The sequence below is a fragment of the Manduca sexta genome, chromosome 25 (assembly GCF_014839805.1).
Source record: "Manduca sexta isolate Smith_Timp_Sample1 chromosome 25, JHU_Msex_v1.0, whole genome shotgun sequence".
In the NCBI taxonomy this organism is placed as follows: domain Eukaryota; kingdom Metazoa; phylum Arthropoda; class Insecta; order Lepidoptera; family Sphingidae; genus Manduca; species Manduca sexta.
The window spans coordinates 9,081,854-9,105,055 of record NC_051139.1 but is presented as its reverse complement, the minus strand read 5'-3'; the positions used below and the strand labels follow the sequence as shown (position 1 = coordinate 9,105,055).

At 31.8% G+C, this 23,202-nt stretch overlaps 2 protein-coding genes across 7 annotated transcripts in view; one reads left to right on the top strand and one right to left on the bottom strand.

Moving 5' to 3' along the window:
* Window positions 1-8,849: 8,849 nt before the first annotated feature.
* LOC115450077 lies at window positions 8,850-22,761 on the bottom strand. 3 transcript variants are annotated; one of them, XM_030178084.2, is made up of 5 exons: window positions 22,377-22,761; window positions 11,694-12,747; window positions 11,351-11,551; window positions 11,149-11,268; window positions 8,850-9,100 (listed from the first exon to the last, which is right to left on the bottom strand). In XM_030178084.2, exons 2-5 carry the CDS (start codon window positions 12,724-12,726, stop codon window positions 8,868-8,870), a joined length of 1,587 nt encoding a protein of 528 aa, XP_030033944.2. In that variant the 5' UTR covers window positions 12,727-12,747; window positions 22,377-22,761; the 3' UTR covers window positions 8,850-8,867. The 3 variants fall into 3 exon arrangements, with proteins under 3 accessions (XP_030033944.2, XP_030034016.2, XP_030034087.2); XM_030178156.2 differs by lacking the exon at window positions 22,377-22,761 and adding an exon at window positions 13,642-13,848; XM_030178227.2 differs by lacking the exon at window positions 22,377-22,761 and adding an exon at window positions 13,040-13,215.
* Window positions 15,543-23,202, top strand: part of LOC115449826 (sphingomyelin phosphodiesterase) — a 21,930-nt gene continuing 14,270 nt past the window's right edge. For 2 of the 4 annotated variants that reach the window (XM_037442618.1, XM_030177962.2), the window contains exon 1: window positions 15,544-15,858. The gene's annotated coding sequence lies outside the window, so the exon portion shown is untranslated. Of the gene's footprint in view, window positions 15,859-21,808; window positions 22,027-23,202 lie in introns of those variants that run through there. The other 2 variants (XM_030177752.2, XM_030177817.2) reach the window with 2 other exon arrangements.

Below are 23,202 nucleotides of genomic sequence, written 5' to 3'. Positions count from 1 at the left end.
AGCTCACATTTATACGGCCCGAGTGGGTCCGAGTGAGCCCGAGCGGGTCCAAATGCCGGCCGCTCCATCGCCACCAGGGGTATGTCACTCTCAAACAATCACTCTATTTGTTTTTGGTCTAACCTCAAATTAATTTTGTTGTAAGATACTTTCAGTTAGATGACACTGGAAATAAGTTTTCAAAACACTAATCATGCCTTTTATCCCTATTTATAAAATAATTATGTACGTAATTAAATTAGATAAGTAAAAACATAAAAACAAATGTCAGAGGCTATTTTAATTAATTAAAAAAAATATGCATTAATGAAAATTCCGAACGAAATACGATAAAAAATTGACTGACACAATGACAGAGATTGTGGCAAGTCGTCTGACACAATTTCAAACGAGTTGCCACAATATCTGATGATTGTTATTAAATGGTAAAATATTAAAGTTCTCCTTTTGTTGTAATATGACAACTGAAGCTTAATTTAATTTTTCCATTTTATTAATACAATTATAAACAAAACAACGCATACTTTTTAAATTTTATTCTAGTTTCCAATAAATTACATATCTATTTTCTCATAAGCATGTTAAAATATTTATTGCATTAAGTGGCAATATCGCCTTGTTTCCGTAATTTGAATTCCGGTTGAAAATTTTCAAATTTCCCATTGCAGTTTGTGTGCGATAAGTTCGATTACGATTACCTAAATAATGAAAGAACTTTGCTTATTCAAACGGACCATCGCTGCCTTCTTACTAATTCACCCCCGGGCTTTTGTTATTTGTTTTGCACGCGATAAGGAACTGATAAAATATTTGGACAAAATGTCTCATGTTATCTTGGTTGTGCGATTGATGGTAAATGACATTTATATTTTTTATAAAAAATAATATCGATAGTACTCATTAAAATCGTACATAATATTTACTTAGTCACCGCGATGGCGAAATCTGCTCATTTAAATAGTCTTTTTAAAATACGTGTGGGAATCTGCATACCTTAAAATTATGCGATATTCATTTTTGATTTTAAACTATGAAAAATCTGTTGGTAGACAAGATTGTCGTTATTACGTCATCTTGGTTTAATATACTTATTTTGGTTTGACTATTGAATAAACAAATTTCAGAGCTGTATCTCTAATGGACTAATTCCTTGCATTTGTATTGTGTTATAAATACATGGCATCATTTATTATAATTTATTATATTTTAATAAATTATTGTATTATTTTTCAGGACCATTAAATTATGTCCCTAAAGCAACTAGTTATAGGTGGAAATCCTGGCAGGACAAAAGGTTTCAAGTTTGAATTAAAGTTCTCGATAAAACTCTTAACTGAGGACAAGAATATACATAAAAAAAACTTGCGGTACACATATACATAAGCACTTTGAGAGCTGTTATAAATTATATATTGGTGCTTTATGTAGAACTACATTTCCCACTTTGAATCTAGGTAAGATATTTTCCACATGTTGCGCCAAGAAATTTACAGGTTGAACTGATTCAGATACTTATATATTATATATCTCCTTAAAAGTGCTTAGACTAGATGTTGTACCCTTAGATATATCACACTGACGGCATACGATATATCACACTGATATATCAAATGCATAATGAATTCGCTGTAAATTCGCGGCGGGCGTGCAGCGAATAAGCCGTGGGTGCGTAGCGTTCACGCAGCGGGCTCACAGTTGGCTATGCATTTTGGACAGTTAGTAATAGAGTGAATTCAGATGAGGAAACATTTCTATTAGCTTTGATAATTGGAAAAAGTAACTAAAAAAAGGGATATTGCCGTGGTTACATGACACCATATTAAAAAAAGTATGTAAGTTGGGACTAAAAGTACAGGCGACAGCACAACAGCAGCCCGAGTGCTTACTAATATAATTTTATTTAATTTTTTTATAATGTGTGTATAATATATGTGTGCTAAGCGAATTTAGCACACGGACAAAGTTCGCAATAATATAAGATAGGCTGGGTGCTTTTTTATCCCCTGGATAGTATTTTAATTGTGAATCTGAATATAAAATAGACAGTGCTATGCATCGATACTGTTATTTAGGCATTTTTCTAGCGGGAAGGGCTTTTAACGTGCGTGACACTACGAGAAAATCTTCTCTAAAGATCTCGGCTTTCACTTTTCTGTCCGTTCATGTCTCTCATATCGAATTATGTTACAGAACATTATACACCGGATATTCATTTCATGAAAACATGGATTTAATGGCCGAAAGAAGCACATATCTCACCGGTAATGCTATATACATATCTTACTTAAAGTTGTGAAAATGTTTACTTAAACTTTTTAAAATTTAGGATGTTAATTTTGACAAAACACACTAATGATGAGGCTAAGGTATAATCGTTAATGAACGTATTCGATTATCGATTACCATTTTTATAAAACTTGATATCGATAGTTGCATAATTATTTGGTATGTTCAGATGATATAAATATTTTTTTTATTGAATTATCTATTTATTATTGGTAAGCCATTTCCATTTATGTTTTTTTTTAAACTCTACACCACTTGCAGTTATCATTGTGTTAACTATTTAAAATCGTGAAAACATTAGATATATTATATTTGCAAAAATAATATAATTAAATCTAAATGCAAATTTTTATATTATCGATTTATTTTATTTCAATGGCGATTTGCGATAGTCCGTGATTGTTCATTATGATAATGAGTGGCACTTCAAAATAAAATATGATATTACCTGTAGTAAATTTTACCGAAAAAAAATACGAAACTTCATGTGAAGGAGCTGTCAAATTACCATCCTATATTTGATAACGTATAGTTACTAATTAGAATTGGGTAGGACATGACATGAAAAAGAGTTTGTAAGAGTAACCTCATTTTAACATTGAGCCGATACAATGTCCTACTTCAAATTAGGCGAGGCGTACTGAGGCGAGGCCCTTTAATGTGCGCCTTACAGTATTTTGTAATGATAACACTCAAAATACTTTCCTCTGACTCGCGACTCGAAACGCAGTACCATAATATTCATTGTAAAATAACGTCCTATTGTAATTGTCTACCTCTCTGTCCTCGTCCTATAGTTAACCACGGAGAATGAGTAACGTGACTGCCGCGACATAAAGTTTAAAGTAGTACAATATATAATTTTGAGCCACTCTTCCTTTTTGACGTTATGTACGGGACAAATGTACCGCTTCTTATATGTCCTACTCAACAAGTTACTTTTCCTTGCTCGAACAGTAATATTCATTAATGTTTTATTTTTCAGATATTACTAAAGTATTTTCGGACCATATCTACTGCCTTACAAGTAGGTCCCGAAGAGACGCGGTATACGATACTCAAATTGGTTTATTCCAAAAAAATATAAAACATTTACGAAAGCGAAGGGAAGACGATTTTCACCAGAGGAAAAAAAATTGTCATTGTCTTTATTCAAAAAAAATTTCCTAAATGTTACAAACTTTTATGCAAGTATTTTACTCTACCATCATCAAGAACTGTAAAACGAGTACTAAGCCAAATTAATATAATCGCAGGAATAAATCCTATAATTTTCCACTGTTGGAAATAAAGGAAAAAGATTGTTTTTGCTCTGGTCTTTTTGTCTGTATCATATGATCCATACAAAGATACAAGAGTTTGCTTCACATTAAAAATGCTCTTTTTCTAACTACGCTTTGGTTTTTATAATAAAAGGCATAAAAAAAATATTTTAATCAGCCAATAGCATATTATTTCACAAATGGACTTAATAAGATAAGGCTAAAAATATTAATACGAACTGTCTTGGAAGATGCCATTGATGCTGGGCTTAACGTAATCAACACAACATGCGACCAGGCACCCGTTAATGTCGGTCCCATAACAGAGTTGGTTAAAGAAAGATGTAACTAAAGTTGTATATTTACGGAAAGGAAAAGACTGGTAACATGACATCATACGCGTTAAAGGACAAATAACAACCCCGTTTATGAGCTGTTGCGGCTGAACATTTAATATAATTCCAGCAGAATGTCGTCAGTTAGTAGATTTCACACTTTTACTTAACAATTTATTTAATTGATTGAACGGGTGTAGCGATTTTTATTTATTGCAAACTAGCTTTTGTCCGCGGCTCCGCCCGCGTGATATAGTTTTTCGTTTAAATCTCTCAAAAGTTATAAAGTTCCCCCCTTTTTGCTACAGTTTTCATTACTGCTCCGCTCCTTTTGATCATAGCGTGATGATATATAACCTATAGTCTTCTTCGATAAGTGAGCTATCCAGCACTTAAGAATTTTTCAGTCCGAAGCAGTAATTCCTGAGAATAGCGCGTTCAAACAAACAAACAAATTCTTCAGCTTTTTATAATAGTAAAAAGTATCCTACGTCCTTTTCCTGGTTCTAAGCTACCTCCCCACCAACTTTCAACCAAATTGGTTAACCACTTTCAACCAAATATATATATATATAATAAGAAAGTCGTGTTAGTTACACTGTTTAACTCAAGCACGGCTAAACCAATTAGAATTAAGATTAAGATTAGTACTCAATAATTAGGTATAAACTCAATAAGCTAGAAGACATTAAATACTTAAGTAGGTTGCTTATTAGTGAGAGGGAGCTGCTGAGGGATTAGGCCTTAGTCCACCACGCTGACCCAGTGCGGATTGGTAGACTTCACACAACCTTGAAAATTCCTCTAGAGAATTTCCCAGGTTTGTAGGTTTCCTCATGATGTTTTCCTTCACCGTTGAAGCAAGCGATAATTCACAAAGAATATACACATAATATTTTTAGAGAAGTCAGAGGTGTGTGCCTTTGGATTTGAACCTGCGGACATTCGTCTTGGCAGTCCGTTCCACAATCAACTAGGCCAACGCCGCTTTTTTTTGTTCACGTATTGTTTATTATTATTTATACAGATATTTTTTTATATTTCACGTTCATATTTAAATGGTAAAAGATGCTGCCCTTGCTGTCCCATCTTAAAAATAGAATATGTATCTACAAAAATGATTAGCAGTCTCATAAGATTGATTTCTTGTGACTACAGTGTTTACGGTCCCTTACTAAAAGATTCTTTAAAATTACCATAAGGGCAAACGACTTTGATTTGAGTTTAAAATAGATAAATTATCAAGTCCAAGTGTGATTCTTTTTACTGATGTATCCTTCATGGACAACAGCTTCAGCGTAAAATTAACATTTCAAAATGTTAACGTGCCTTAAACAAAAATACCATTTCTTAATTTTTCTACTCTGAGTACGATTATGTATTTTTCATATTTTTTGAATACTTAATTTCAAAGAAACAAAAAAATAAAAAACCGAGAAATTCTTGATGACGTCACACATACAGTTGAATAAAGTTGTTCCTTGGTCCACCTTTCTTTTTATTAAAAAAACTAAGACATCGTCATTTATCAATGTTAAGGTGGTAGCTCAAGGTCCATTTTCATACATTTTGTTTCGGCTTTAATCTGGGTAACTAAACAAGTATTGGCAAGTAAAGAATTTAAATTCACGTCTAGTTAGTGATTAGTTCTCGCAGTTGAAGAAAAATGTAAAAATAATTAATAATCATGGATATTTCTGCCTTTAAAATTTCGTCATATTAAATTTTAAAGGCCGAAATATCCATGATTAATTATTTTACGTTTTCTTTTGCAACTAATCACTAACTTAATTTACTGCCAATAAAAAACATGAATTTAAAAATAATATTATGCCGGCGCCACAGATAACAAAAATATTTGAACTCATGTGTGGCACGGGAATTTTCGTATTTGTGCAAAGTTTGTTTAAATGTTTACGTATTATCTTGTCATTCGGTATCGGTTTTACGACCACACATCTAGCGTTCAAAGTTATCGAGTTGCTTGAATGAGAACTGATTATATATGGAAACCTAAAAGTAAAAGCCATAAAAATTTTAATTTGGTCAGTGTCTGTAATAGAATACAAATACGCAAATACCCGTGCCAAACATGAGTTCAAACAAGTGTTCTAATATTTGTCTGTGTGTGGCACCGGCAAAGACGTTTTACAAATAGACGCGTCATAGACTAACAAAATTGCACATAAAACGGCGCACTTTTCACTATAGCATCATGACTGTACATATAATTACAAATTGGCTCGATGAAGGAATACATACTTATCTGCTTTTAGTTATACAGGTGTCCAATTAACGAAGGACCAGCTATACCAGGTTGATAGAGGATTAATTTATATATATATATATATATATATATATCCCTTCTGTGTCGCCTAATAATATTGCATCGTTCAGAAAATATTCAATCGTTCCTGCGTCGACCTGCTTGCTTTAGTTGATGTTTTGTTAATGTTACAACCGGTACCTACATTTCTGCAGCAATTCGCATTACTTCCTTTATATTTTATGTAATAATTATCATTTTGTATACGACTTATTTATGATTTCGTTATTTGATCATAATGCTCATTTTGTGTTTATTGTATGTTGTAATTTAACCACCACGTAACCCATAATTAATAGTTAAGTGATGGCAATTTAAAGATAATATCATGTACACAAGTGCGAAATTATTTTGCTTTTATCGCGTAAATTGTTCGAATCTCTCCTTTTTTTTAGTACATACTCTATTTAGATCATATACCCACTGTTATGGTATATATCTAATATGTATTGGCAATTTGTATCGCTTTCGCATTTTGCTGTTGATTACTACCCGGTTTCATAGACCTGTTTTAAATCAGTTCTTATTATAATTATTTAATCTTTCTTGTTTAACAAATTGTTAAATTAATCTGTTTGATATCTACATAAAATATTTTTTATATTATTATCATAAGTAAAACAACCTTCGCATGACGAAGAAAGTATATTTTAATGAATGCTAATCTTTATAGTTCCTTTTTCTATGGATAAGTATAATGATCATTGTAAACTTGATGTTAATTTCTTTTCCAGTGAACATTTTCAATTTTTAAAAGTAGCGTGACTTATTTGTGAAATAATTTTGTTTGGCTTAGAATAAGTTTGTTCTTGTTAATATTAGTTTCACTTGTTTGTGTAGAAAGATAATGCTAGAATCCGAATTTCCTTTTTGATGAAGACAAAGATAAATAATATGGCTAGCTAGTATGTTTCAGAGTTAATTGCTGTTTTAGATTTGTAAATTTTTATGTATTTCTATATTGAATGGTATATTATTAGGCAATTTTTATAAAAAATAATAAATTCTCTTTTATTTGAACATTGATACTTGATATTTATTTGATGATACATTAAAATGATTATCGAAATACAAAAGAATTCATATATTTTTTATAAAGTTAAATCAATTGTTATAAAAATATAGTTTGACAATTGAGAATGTTTTAGCATATTATAAATATCAATGTTAATTATCATTCGTCACAGTATGTATTTTTAGACATAAAATAATTTTAAGTATATTTTATTATTTAGTATTTCGGAATTTTACAGTGTATTACAGTTTATTTTAAAGTAGTATCGTTTACTTTTCCATTGAATATAATTAATAACTAAGATCAAATTATCAGCGCTTACATAGCTTAATAGAGGTGTAATACTTTGTAAATCTAATATTGAATGTGAATATCATTAGTACTTACTATAAGCATTTTGTACACAAAATGTTATAGCAAAAATAAAATAAAAATAATATTTTCAATATGATGTTTGTCTGATTAACGATCTTATTCTTAGATCTTATTACTATCGAATTATTATGTATTGATAATGATAGAAGTACACTGTAAATAAGATGTCAGAAATATTATACTACGACGGCATAGCAAATACAGATCTGCTTCTAAGTATTTTAATACTTGGATTGCCGTCTTCTGCACTTTTAAAACCGTTTGCAAAATAATAAAACACAATAAACCTGAATCGTGAAACGCAACGAAAATCGTGAACGCCCTCTACCTCACAAGTATGAAGCAGCCGTAATGTCGATTGGCACAAAAACCCAACGAGTAGGCTCTCTATTTCCATATATATTATAATTCTCTTTGATCGCCACCCATCGCCATGACAGTCTGATGACAGTCGAATAAAATGCATTTATTATTAAAAAATAAGTTAAATACTGTATACTTATTACTAACGTATGAAATGAAACGTTATTTTCATTCACAGTTGGAGTGTAATTTGTATATCGTCTAAAAACACAGGAAGGCATTTTATTTATAAAAATACAAAAAGTTAGTAAGCTGACAACCCACGACAGTGGTTGTCGGTTGACTAAATGAATGTCGGGCAATTACCTTGCTTTCGTCTTTCCAGTATTGAGCTCGGGCAACTTATCTATGTACTTAATAAAAACATCTTAGGTCTGCATCAGTATAATATAGTCATAGCAATAGAGATTATTTAAAATCGCTGCCAGTACCGGAAACCTTAGTAACTATCTATGTACTTCCGCTTTTGTTAGATCTAGATAGCCTAGTTGGGTGTGGAATGGATTGCCGAGACGAATATCCACAGGTTCAAAATCCAAGGGCACACACCTCTGGCTTTTCTAAAAATTATGTGTGTATTCTTCGTGAATTATGGCTTGCTTTAACGGGGAAGAAAAACATCGTGAGGAAACCTGCATGCTTGAGAAATTTTCTATAGGAATTTCGAGGGTGTGTGAAGTCTACCAATCCGCACTAGGCCAGCTTGGTGGACTAAGGTCTAATCCTTCTCAGTAGTAGAGGAGGCCCTTGTCCAGCAGTGGGACAGTATTAGTATCATAATTATATTTAGCTATTATATTACTTATATTGTCTTTGTATCTCATTAGTTTTAATTAAAACAGCAACAAACGAAAAAGGTACTTAGTTAGATAAATAAAACCAGTAACAGCGTACATAAATCGGTGTTATTGAGAACAATTGATTTCATCCGATGCATCTCCACAGTCGTCATGACCATCACAAAGCACTGCGCGCGACACGCATCGCTGGTTTTTACAACGTATCTCATGAACGCCACAAGCGCCTTCACATCCATGAGGTTCGTCGCTCCCATCAGCACAATCAGCAAATCCATCACAAAATCTTGTGGACATTATACATTGTCCATCCGTGCACGTGAATTTATCCTCGGGGCATGCTGTAAACAAATTAATTATATAGATCTGACCAATGATTCATTGATAAATTATTAGGTATATAAATATTCTAAGATGAATAAATTATAACCCAAACACATTATTATTATATAGGTGCCCGTAAATAATGGATTACTTATAGGTAAAGGGCTGATTCTAGATATCATTATCTAAAACTAATTAGCTTATTATTCTTTAAAACTTCAGTGTTGATAAAAAACCGAACAAATGCGAGTTGGACTTTCACATTGAGAGTTCCCTACAAAGTTGTAGTCTATTTAAAGTTAACTTTGCCGCTCGATCCTAAACACGATTATTGTACCAACTGCAAATAATAAGTTTGTAACAGTAAATTCGCTTTTTTGTTATGAAAGTAAGTACCTATTTACGGTTTTCAGATTTATTCCATTACTTACATGTGCTGTGAGACATAGCTTCTTGTATTATTATTACTTACTCTGCACAGTCCGTTCAATTTTAATTTTATAATTAGTTATTTTATGTGTATTGGTGTCAGTGTGAGTTTTTTTTATTCTATTTGTGATTCTTTTGTGTCATAGTATGCGAATAAATGGTCTGTATTTCTAAAAATGAAATTAAATTAAACTAAGTCCCCGAGAAAGTACTTATTACAACACAAAAATAAATATATTAGTAATTCACTCAAAATATTTTTTTGTGTAATTAGCACTTGACACAGATTTATAGCATCAATTTTGTGACTACAAGGTTTGAGTGCAGTTTATACCATTTTAGAACCTTATAAAATATTTTTAAACTATGAGACATTTTCTCTCCACTACATTTTTTTTCATGAAACCTTTATAAAGTTATATCTTTCTTACCGGTAATTAAAAGTAGACTATTAATTGTCTTCTAACCAACTTCAAAAAAAAAGGAAGAGGTTATTAGTTCGACATGTATAGTTTTAAAGTTTGTTACCTCGGACGCGGTCATTTATGGACTAATTTGGAAAAATATTTTTTTATTCGAAAGAATATATTATATACCTCCAGATTGGTCTCATAGATTTTTTTTCAAAATCGCTACAGAATTTTGGTTTTAAAACTAAACTAATTAAGTAAGTATGTCGACCAAGTAGACAAAATTATGAATATTGTTTTCTTGTGCCGATATAAGTAGTTATGTTTTTATATTGGGTGTGGTTGAGTTTACTTCTTACATATTTATATATAGCATAACACCTTTTCCCCTTTTCAGCGATAGGCAGAGGCATAACATCTCGGCGCGAAAGTCGTACCGCGTGCGAGAGACGTTATTTGTGTTTTTGCGTTGGTTTTGATTGAATCTACTTCTTACATACATACATATATATATAGCATCACACCTTTTCCCCTTTTCAGGTGTAGGCAGCGGTATAACACCTTTGCGCGATGGTCGTACAGTGGGCGTACCACAACTACGCCATTGAGACAGTATAAAGTAAAAATAAAAACTTTTTAACAAAATTTTTAATAGCCTCCAAAAACAACTAAAAACCGAATAAGAATTTAACATAACAGGTACTTAGTACATGCCGGTTACCAGTTTTAGAGTGGGTGACCAATGATATTCTATAAGTTCGCCAAGCTTATTTCCGTCCCATAATATAATAGAAGACAGACAGTATACAATAGATAATAGAAGAAACCTAAGGCTTCACTGGCTGCTTCTAAGTAAGTACGTTACGTATTATAATCAATTATATCGAAGCTGTTAGCTAGGACATATAACACGTGAGTTGTCCTAATCTAGTCTTGTTATTAATAAGTACATGAATTCCAATTTTATACTTAGACTAAGCCTACAAGATTATGACAATATGTCATTTATTATAAATAAAAGAGGAAATGGTAAAAGCAAGTCCCGTTATCCGTCTCAGTGAACACATTCGTAGCCTAGTTTCGTGAGCTACTGAACGGTGTAATTCCAATTTATTTTCCATTTATAAATTTTGTGGGTCAATCTAGGTAAGTCCCATAAAGACCGTTGTGCTTAATAATATTTTAGCTACTACAACAGAATTTTATAATATTTATGTTCAACTTACCAGTCGTACAGTTAACTTCATCAAACCCATCCCAACAGTCTATAATTCCGTCACACAGTTTTGAGTTGGGGAAACATGATATGGAATGACCGCAACGAAACTGCTTTGTTAAATCACATTCTGCAAATAACAAGACAATTATGGTTCTCGATTGCGATACATTTAATAAATATTCAAATTTATCACAAAAAAAAAATTGTACCACACTGTACTTCATCTGAACGATCATAGCATTGTATAGTGCCGTCACATCGGGCATCAGCTGAGATGCAGAGTCCATTGCGACACCTCCATTCTAGCGGTGAACATGTAGCAAGAGTTAAGAGTCTACACACTCTAACCCCTAGTTTCTTATCAACCAATTGGCATGCCTCTGTTTCTAAAGCACAAAGACCCCCACAACCTAAAACAACATAATGCGATTTGAGGCAAACACGCGTACGGAATATTTTTAATATTTATAATATCTCTATATTTCTTATATTCTGAATGATCTAACTATTGCCGATGGTTTGATGCCATAAAATTAAAGATAAAAAAATTACCCGTCGGATCATCTATATCAGCTGACTGACGACATACTGATTTGCCACTACTTTCATCTAACATACAAATCTCGTCTTTTTGGCACGAACAAAATCTATGCGATAAGTCTCGATTTATGATGTCTTTTGGTTCATCCTTTCTTGAATGTTTTGGATAAGTTCTGATATTTTTTCGAATCTTAAGTATAATATTAGAGTTTAACGTCTTATTTTCCGTGACAAACTCTTTAAAATATTCAATGGTGGAAGTATACTCCTTTAAGTCAAACTCTGTTCTTAATGTTACATCTTCGTTTAAACTATAAACCTTTGGTGTTGTACTATTCAAGCTTACATTATTGATTGGCACTACCATTGTACTTATCACGTTATTTGTTCGTGTAAAATCAGGAGTTGTAAAATTAACCAAAACAAAACTTATGACTACAATTGCCACAATCATCACACTAATTGAGCATGCTTGTATTTGAGTTCTTTTCTTCACAGGACTGTCAGTTAGAACAAAGTTGATAACACATCCAATGCCCTTTAGATTTCTTCTCAGTCTTCTCGGAGGTATTTCATGAGCCTCAGTATCGTGTGATATATACTTTTGGCGAAAAGTATAATCTAGTTGTTGTGATATAGACGGAATGCATTGTTTTATTTCAACACTCGTATTTGCACTGTTTTCTTCATAACAACGGCCACGCGAGCCGATACGTTCGCGATATTCGTTATTAACGGACCCTTTTTCTTGCTCAGTTGTACAAGGTTCAATTGATTCCACTAATACTCTTCCGTTTGGAGTGGAATGAATATTTGGTATGAAACTTTCTATTGGAGATTGAATTTCATATTTTCGTATTTTATTTTTACACGTATAACAATATTTTATAACAGTGTTATCTTTAAAAGGAGCAGATATAAGTGCGTTTCGTAAACCGCTGTTAGTCCATAAATGAGAGCAATATAATGAATCTAAATTGATCGAGCCATCCAAAACATCTCGTTCTTGCGACGTACAACCATTAATGTTATCAGGTAATATCATTTTGTACTCCTAATTTAATACCTGAAACAAAGATATCGGTTATATTCTAAAGTTTAATTTGACACCGATTATAGCGGGTTGCAGTAGCATTGCTTTTCGTCTTAAAATTAATAAAGGAGTATCTTCTTTACGACGAGACCAAAATTTATAGTTTCTGTCAAATGATGACGACCACGTTAAACGAAGCTCGGCATACGTAAAATATAATAAAGAGTAAGTAAATGGGACACATTCTTTGGTCGTTCTCGTCAAAATAGTGTATGGATTGTGAAGTTGCCAAGAAGTTGCTAATTACGTAATAAAAAGAACCTACCTTTAGGAAATATAAAAAACCTCTATAGCACGGCTGGCCGTAGAACACCTAATGAAATAAGCTATCTACATGAAACCAATTAATAAAGCGCTTTCAAGCAAGAAGTACTATTTATTTAATTGGATATTATTTAAAATACTCAGGCTAGTTAATGACCATAAAGACCCATGTAGATGTAGTACAAATGGATTTATGAAAATCTACCCTCAAAGAGACAAAATTAGACCGCGACTTCTACGTAGGCAAAGAAATGAGCAAAGGCAGTCGGGATTCATATTTTTATATTTATCTTTACGATTGAACTAATAAATCTAAATTCTTATAATAAAAACGAGAAAATATTATACTGTATTCATGCAAAAATAGAAATTTGAAATTCTGATGTAGATAAAAATGTATTCTTAAACTCCCATAAAGACCTCATTCATTGGCGAATTGGAAATAGTTTGCCAACTATACTTAGCTAGGAAGTATTTTCGTTTAAGTGATAACCAGACAGGTCAAGAACATTTTCTAGGTCAAGCTGATTGCAGTAACTTAACCCGGTTTTACGTCATTAATATGCGTTAAACTAAAATACTAATAATATTATTACGACTTACATAATGTTGGTTTCGTATTGTATTTTAAATGAACACTTATCACATAAATAATTCGAATATCTTTCTGGAAGCTACCGTGCGCGTCAGCTGGTTGTACCGCCTGTGCCTTGTATAAGACTACCGTTGCTCTGACAACGTCTAAACAACCTTACTCCACCACCACGTATGGCTCTCTGAGTGAAAAGGATGAATTATAGTAATACCGTAATGTAAGTGAGAGACAGCGTTATGGGGTTGGTGGTGCATACTCGCCAGCGATCAAGGTCCGTGCTCACTCAAGAGTGGCGCGTAGGTAATATGGTTTGAGCCAAACAACTCAATAAACACCTGTTCCTATTAGCACCCTCGCTGACTGTTACCCGGGGAACTATCGCATAACATTAATAATGAGGTGTAATTATCTATATTTAATTACATGGTAACACAATATTATGAAGGGTGAACAATTGTTTCACACTAAAAAAAAATTAAACGTCTTGTTTTATGTCAAAAAATTAATTAGGTAAACTATCATTTATGTGTTCAAAAGTTTGAATATTTTTCAGTAGTAAATTGCTGAATAGATGTGGATATACTTTGATAGTACAAAAAAGTACGATGTGTCCTTTATAAAATAAAGTCTAATTTTACCCCGGAAGAATACGCAGTGAGAAATTTAAGATTTAAATATAATCATTGCATCACTGTGAAAAAAATCCCATTAAACATGTTACCTAGTTAATTTCTATACCACGATTTCGTAAGAAATTTTTTATCCTCACTCAATGAAAAAAATAATTAATAAAAAATAGTATCACGGCGTTCAACAACTCTTACGCTCTACAATAATTGCACTTAAAGTTTTTTATTTCTTTGCGAAATTCATTAAGTGAGCAGTAGGAACATCTGATGTTGAATGATTTCTACCGCCTTAAAACACGCACAATTAAAAAAAACATCGTATATATTTTGGATTGCCGGTCTTAAAGAAATTTGTATAGATTATATTTTTGGTTTTCGGATATCTCAATTATCATACGCAACGCAACAGTAAGCTGTTACTTCGCGTGCATAATCTGTAAGGTAGTGGTAGGTTAATACCTGGGATAAACTCCGGTCGTGATAGCTTTCATACTGCAGATAATTAATATGTCTATAAGGAGACTCTAACACATTTTTCATTGTGTTAATTAATTTAGAATAAATTGTACAGAAATTTATTTCATAAAGTAAGTGGAACGATAATTGAAGCTAAACTCAGAGGTAGAAATAAAACTTTTTAATTTTATCGCATTTTGTTCTGAAATGCTTGTATCTCATGGAGAGTGTTTTGTTAACGTTCATATTATTAGCGGCTTATTTTAGGTCACGGTGAACGCAATTGTATCACAATTTTTGAAATTAAATTCTAATTATAAATTAAATTATGAAATAAATATGCGTCAAGACAATATAACATTATTATCAGTGCAAAAAATTATGAACGGTGTCTACTAGGATTTCTACGAACATCAATGCAATGAGAAGCATGTATGGTCCCTCTCAAATAGAATGGGGGACTGAAATGAAGATAGCAAGTAGAAAATTTTAATGTAGAGTGTTAAATAGAAAAAAATATTTATAATATTGAGTACGGATGATGTTGTCGGTTATGGAAAGTAAATAAGATATTGTATTGGCTGAGTTACTAGACATTCAGTTGTACACCGTTGACCGAATGCTAACACTGTCCTCTACGGGATGTTGCGCTGCGGCAGTTATGATGCACATTTATACGCAGGGCACAAAGCTGACGAAGAGTGTTGCAGCACAGCTCCGCCTTCCAACGGAAGACACTGTGTGCAGAATGCAGCATCTCGCGGATACAGCCGCAGCCTTCAGCGTTGTAGTGTGGTAGCCGCGAGTGCGACACGCAACCGGAGGAAGGCACAACTCTCACTGCGCGCGCCGCGTGCGGTTGTGGTTACTCACTGCTCGCCCACCTCCTCGCCTCGGCCGCTGCGACGTACAGTCGCTCCGATACACACTTCAGTGTTCTGTCACGCAGCACTCTGTTTGCGCGTTATGCCGAATATCGCGCAGTTTCTCTCGAAAATTAATTAGTATGTGAATGCTACGGTTTTATATTTTGTTCTTCATGAAAACGAGTGAAATGTTCTTCACATACTGATCGATGCAAGTTAGTTTCACCAGGACGGACTTCATGAGGATCTGAATATTTGTTTCAACTGCACTGAGGTGAGTTAACGGCTTAATATTCAGAAAGTTACGGAGAGAGTTTTTTTTTATATTATATACTTACTAGATATACTTACTCACTTCCAGAATATAAAAACAAAAACAGTCGTATAGAAATACACGTTTAGGTCAAATTGTTAGATGTCCCACTTCCTAATGACACCGATTTACCAAGTTACGAACTGTTATTTTATCCACTTAGCTACTGATCCAATTTTATATGGACTTTTAGTCTTTACTAATAGAATCATATTTTGCCTAAACTTTACGAACTTTCATCGTACTGATTTATTTGTGTTGATATTGGTCATTAATATTAATTGTATGAATGTCCATATCTAAATTCAAAATGCTGTTCAAGGAGTTTTGTCAATGTAAAATGTATTCGACTATGAATATTTACGAGATTTTCTCGGCTATAAATAATTTTAGTTAAGTAACTGTTAAATGGCCTAAAAATTTCATAGTATATTAATTTAGAGAACTATAACATTAATATTTACTTTAAAATATAAAATATGTATATTATACACTGCGTATCTACTATATCGGTTTTTCCACAAGTGAAAACTAAGTGCTCTAAACATTATTTATACTGTGTGAAATCTAGAAAGTAAAATGATTAATTACTTGCTAATAAGTTACTGATCACAATATATTCGCAATTCTATATAAGTTGTTATATTCATTATATCTGTTTAATATTTTAAATATCGCTAGCAATAATGTTTATAGATTGACTTATCGATGATATCCACCTACGTATTGCATGTTTGTTTTTATCTGACTCGAACAAAGACGGTAAGTATGTACAGAAGCAGAGTTCAGTGGCTTTGCAGAATGCAGAGCTTTGCAATTTTAAATTCTATGGGTGTTATTTATATTGTCTATAAGCACTTTTGTGCTGCTTACGATAACGTCGGATGCGGTGCTCGTCTCTACATTCAGTAGGTTTCTTATATTGAAAATTGGGGGTACGGACCACAAAATTAAATTTAAATGTTTAAAAATCAATAGAAAACTAATCAAATTCTATTTGATTAATGCGTATTTTATTGGTAATTTACATAGAAGACAAGTTTGCGCATACCTAAGTATTCACAAAAATATGTGAGATTTGCTTATCAAAAAAGAACTCAGGCGAAATTTTATTTCAATGTAATAAACGTTGCTAGGAATTATGTGGGTCCAACTGAGATTATTAAGGGCCACCTTAAATAGGCCTATTAAATCCTAGTTTCTAGGACCTATATAATAAAGTAATTACATACAAATTATTTCACCGTCGGTATGAAGCATGTTTTTATAAAATAATATTAAATTAAATACACAAACATCATAAAGATCTTATTGTATATTTTATTCATAAATAGGAAGCTTAAAAGAAACTAAACAATCATACAGATTTAGAAAGAATACTTTCCTTCCTTCAAAACGTTAACACTTAGCAATGATGTTTCAGTTTTTATTGTCATTATAAACAAGCATTTGTAAAAAAAGAAAGTTATCAAATGATTGGAATGACGTCGCCATTGCGCAACTTTATCTTGGCACTGTAGTCATTTGTGTGATCATTGACTTATCATTTTGTGTGTCATCCGTCGCAAGTGCGAATGCGGCTACTTTCTTCTGACAAGCCAAAAGAGGTTAACGACGGAATTCGATGTGCGTTGAATCGCAAACTAATGTAGAACACCTCCATTAACTATGGGTGTTGAGTGTTCACATGGAATATAAATAGACTCACCAACTATAACATATACTTACAGATATATATATTTAGCAAGATCAGGTGACGCGTTATACATTCCCATTTGGAAGTGTTCGTAAAAATAACTCGAGCAGAGAGTACAAAAGAAAGTTATGAAATGAAAGGATGTTGCCAGAATAAACACCGAGGTTACAATGTGAAGCAAAAAATATTTATTAATAAGTGCAGTGGGCCAGTTACAAGTTTCCGTGAAGGCCCTTTACAAGTCAAGAAGCCCAACCGATTTGTATATTTTCAACGAAATATTTATTGTAAACCTTTTCCACGTTGGCAGTATAATAGTTGCGTCGAAAACGAGAGATCCCGTATTGTCTGCTGTGTTAAAAACTTCCTATTTATAATATACCAAACAGTATTTTGCATAGTCCTAAGATGGCCTTCGTAGAGTTCTCTATTCTTATTTCCTAGAGTTGCTACTCTACGCAGGTATTTACGTATATTCTTTTCATAGGTGGATAAACAAAGCAATAATTATCTACTGATTTCAATTGTGTCAAGGCTGGTATTTAATTCGTATCGACGTATATTTCGATAGCAATTTAATTACTATCGTCATCTAATTGCCAAGTGGCGCCAATATTTAAAACCTTAATATACAATTAACAAACTAGGTGATTATACTACTTATAATACTATACTGGTACAATTTTTAAAATATATATTAGCTTAGTTTATATCTATAGTATAAAGTTTCCTATAGGTCTACATATAAATAGATAAGTATAAGAAGGGCTACGCGTTGGATATAGATTAAATAATATGCACCTCTGGCGGTACTGTGTAGTTGTTTATATATTTGGATAATTTATAATTCGCAAGTACTTAAGTACAAAACTACAATAAGGACTTTAATATAACATATCATGCCTCGTCCTCGTAGCTCATTGCGCTTATTATGGAACTAACGGACGATATGACTAATGTGTTTCTCATGAGGATAATTTGTTAATTAACTATTTGAACTAACTACTAAGAACGAAACTATAAGTTGGTCGTATACGCACCTGGCTATAGATGTAAAAATAACTGCTGAAGATGTGTAGAGAACGTAATTTTACATCACACTGTAAACAATAAAAGTTGGCTCATGGGGGCCAACGGTAATTTGTACACTCGTATTCACTGAGCGAGGGTAGCGCTTGACAATGACGAAACATAACATACCAATGCTACAGCTGCAGGTTTATGATTGCATAATTCAGAACACGACATATCTATTGATATCAATGTGTGTTTTAATACCTATCAAACAAAATTTAAGTATAATGTAGGGACTTGCTTAGAGGAACGACCAAACTAGTACATGTTAGGTTATTCACAAGTCAAGAGTAGTAATCAGAATAAAAACGCCAAATGCAAAAAAATATAATGATAGTAAAAACAAAATGTAATAGAAATTTGTATAGGAAATGTTTTTTTTTTAAGTTTCATACAAATTGTGAATTTACTTTTCTAAAACCATTAAACTATAAGCTAAAGACAGGTGAAGGGTCAAAGTAGGTTTACATGTCGTTATACAGGGATGGTTAACAGTTTTAGTGAACACTATAAAGCTTTTAACAAGAGAAGCACGTAACTACGTCTGATCCCAAATCTCAATCAAGTAAAATATAGAATAAAGCTGTGGAAAATGATGACTAATCCAAAACAGTTATAATTCAAGATAAATTAAACAAAGAACTGCTACTGTTTATTTCTATTGTTCTACAGAGTTGTGAATACTCAGTCATAATAAGTAGGTAATATAGGTTGTTTATTGCGTGACTATAGTATTACTTATCTGGCTTAAGTATGGTTATGAAAACAGTCTAATTGTTTGTAAGTTCGTTGGTACAATAACATACTGCATATCAATTAAAAGACATTGCTAGATAATATTTATGAGAATAATTATTGTAGTAATTTATTTTGTGTTTAAATAAATATTTCCATTTCTAATCCTACGAAAAACTAATACATATGCCACTAAAATAATAATAAGGTTTTATATGATAATTTGTGAAGAATTTGGGACGATTCGATAAATTTTATGTAGATGGCTTTTTATTGTAAATATACCACAAACATAATAATAAATTAATTAATACATAATTATGTTCTCAAGCGATTATCGTATTCTTAAACTATGAAATTCGGGCAATAAAAATGTCTGTAGTGTATTTGTTCGACATAAAGGGCAATAGATTTGTAGCCACAATACTTATTAATAAATTTAAATACTCAATGCTAACTTACTCTTAATTACTTAATCTTGACTTTTATTAATTTAATTATTTAGTAAAGATATTACTATTATCTTAATATCGAAGTATTAAACAAACAACATACAATTGTAAGATATTTATATAAGTACTTACGATGTGAGTATAAATTAGATTATAAATAATATACTTACTAATATTTTTTAAGATAAATTATAACTAAGGACATTATAAAAATTTGAAAATTGAATTAGTTCTCAATAACATGGCTACTGTTGAGAAAAGTTAGATATTGTGTCGCTTACCACCAGATGCTCTCATCTGAACCACTACTGTGCATGTAATAAAACGAAATTACAAATTTGTAAATTTCCACCTAAGCCTAAGGCGCGTCGCGTCGCTACTAAAGTGATAGGTAAATGTTTAGTAATGTTTGTGAAAAATTGTTAGACCTACTGCTTATGTTATTGAGAGGCACTTAACATTTGGCCTCATAAATTTTAGGTCATGAATTAATTTACGTTCCATTGGTGGCCTCAATATACCATATTGAAGGATAATAGGATCTTCAATATTAAAAATGATTATAATATATAGATCAAATAGTATTTATGGTGCTTTAGCTCAACCATGTTTAAATGACTTATTTTTACGTTTTTTAATAGTAAATACCCAGTAAGAAATTCTTTTAACAATGACAGTTATGTTCCCTTTTGGTCTACACAAGTGTCTTCACAAAGAAACCTCTCAAATGCAAATAGGACATGCGAGCTCTGACAACAATATAAATTTATCAAAAGGATTTTGAAATAATAATGAGTATCGGTTTTATTCCACCACTTGTGCCACTATTTCTGTATTCGTAACATTTATGACCGCCATCAGAATTCAGCCATTATTCATATCTATTACTTAGCTCAATAGTTAAAATAAAAAAGGTTCTCAAAACATTGTGTAAGTTCCGCGATTTGTACAAGTTTTGAGTTAAGTAGACATTAGTATAATAATATTATGATAACGTGTTTGTTCAATTTGCTTCGTTTTAAATTACCTTTAAATTAAATTATAAAAGTGCATTTTACATGTTGAGTTTTCGTAACTTGCGCTTACATTATAGCTTTAAGTTATAACATTTTAATTATTGTAATCGTAGTATTCTGGAGTCTGCTAGAAAACCAAATAAATAAATAAAATAAAAAATATTATTTTTAATTTGGTATTTTTGATTATAACGTCAATAACTTAGTAAAATCCTTGATTGTATCCTAAGACATCTGCTAATTTATTACCATAAATCGAAGATCGACGCTTTAAAAATATTTAAATAACTTAAATAAAATGATAGTTTTACTAGTAAATAATCCTATAAAAAATTAAACTTCGGTAAAGTTTGATTTACGTCATCAAAAATTAAATACGAAAATTAGTTTAGTAGGATAAACGTCTTCATATTATGAATGTCAATGGTAAACAAAGAACATCTAAATAATCTCTAATAATGACTGTAAATAAATTTAGAAATTCGTGTGCATATTAGATGTATTTAACGAGTTTTTGCTCATAGTTAACATAAATATTAACAAATTTTACGTACGTAAGTAGGTAATATTTATATATTAAACGTGAAGACAAACCTTTCTACTTACCCCATTTTAAGCACATTACCTACACTGAGAAGTATATGTATCTTAGGTATAATTTAAAATTCATATAGAGTAGTGAAGAAAAGTAAAACTTAAATAAAATTTACACATTACAAAGATATTAAATTCGGCGGTCGGATATCGCAAACTGGACGGCCACTATTTCGAGCTTAATGAACAGCATCGATTAAAATGTTATTAAAAATCAACAAACTAATTGTAATTGTATATCATTTGACACAAATTTTATTTAATTAATATTATTAGACATTATTACATTCGGCCTAGATGTTATTGTTTTAAATGTCATAGGAGGTCAGTCTTTTTATATCAGAGTTCTGAGGCCGCGGAGGTCAATTGACGTCTGATTTAACTTGTGGCTTACTATAAATTATTATGCTTACCGTTCATTTCATAATATACGTCTAGACTCAGTTGTGCTGTGACTACATTTTTATAGTGAAAACACTGCGTATTATTATAGTATTGAAAATCATTCCATATTTAACTTTTTAAGTAAATTATAATTAAGTAGTTTTTTTCGAGGCGGAAGGTAGGTGTTCATATTTAATTTAATGATTTGCTACGGATATTCTTACTGGATTTAATAGAATAGGTTAATTTATTTATTTATAACATTTTGTACACATGGTAGCGATAGGTACATACAAGCGGTCATGGTTTACATATCTGATAGGGTATACATTCCATCAACGTATTTATAACTTTGTTTTTCTTATTAAATTCTAAATTGATGTGGGTAGTTACTATCTCTTGATATTAAAACAACACTGCGCAAATGAAAATCCTACTATAATTAATCAATAACGCAAAATATTTCTACAATTAATGCATCGAAAAGAACATATAAAGATAGTAGGTAATTATTTTTAGTCGACTTACCTCATATTTTATACTGTCTAAATTGTTAATAATATTTTCTTGAGACTATTTTATATATTTTAACCACTATTTTATCGTTATTACAACATTGTAATGGGTGCACACATTTTCTCAGTTTTTAATAACCACTATGTATTGACACTTCACATAGCTTGGGCCATGCGATCCGAATGCTAAATATCAAATGAGAAAATATTCGTAGGTAGAACGTCTACGCTGCGCAACACATTGTAATCAATGAGCCATATTATTCTTTAATAAATCGCACTTAATGCCAATGTTTTAAAAGTTCTGGAAGACACGGAGTGATACTTTCCATTATGACGTTGGATAGAAAAACACTCGTTCACCAGTTCTGAGAGTTGCGTGAAAAGATTTTATGAATTTTACCAATGAAATTGTTTGGGATATTTTACTCTAATTCAAACAACCTTGCTATGGGACATTGACATTGTTATTGTAGAGATGAAGTTTTTTTTTTATAAAATAGTCAGTCAGTAGGTAACTATAATAAAATTGCAACCCATCCTTGTGGAACGTCTGAACAATTATTAATATTATGTAGGACCTATTGTAAGTAGGTAAGTGTATAAATGTTGTAATGCGCAATTTCCTAGTGACTATTAAAATTTATTCATGAACAGGCCAAAATTATCTGAACTAAGGTATTTTATCTTGGGTACCTATGCAAGTATTGTTTGCATTTCTTTCTGGAAGGTTTGGAAGAAAGTTTATAGATAAGTAATATGTAATTTTGTGAGTCTAGTCAGCAACAAAGTTAATATTTAATTAATTATAGCGATTAAACTTATTTACTTGTTTAGTT

Coding starts and splice junctions, on each gene's coding strand:
- LOC115450077 (XM_030178084.2), bottom strand. CDS start 12,726: ATGATATTACCTGATAACATTAATGGTTGTACGTCGCAAGAACGAGAT. Junction 11,269..11,350: donor TTCAGATGAAGTACAGTGTG/GTACAATTTTTT, acceptor TGTTATTTGCAG/AATGTGATTTAACAAAGCAG. Junction 9,101..11,148: donor TGAAGTTAACTGTACGACTG/GTAAGTTGAACA, acceptor ATTTGTTTACAG/CATGCCCCGAGGATAAATTC.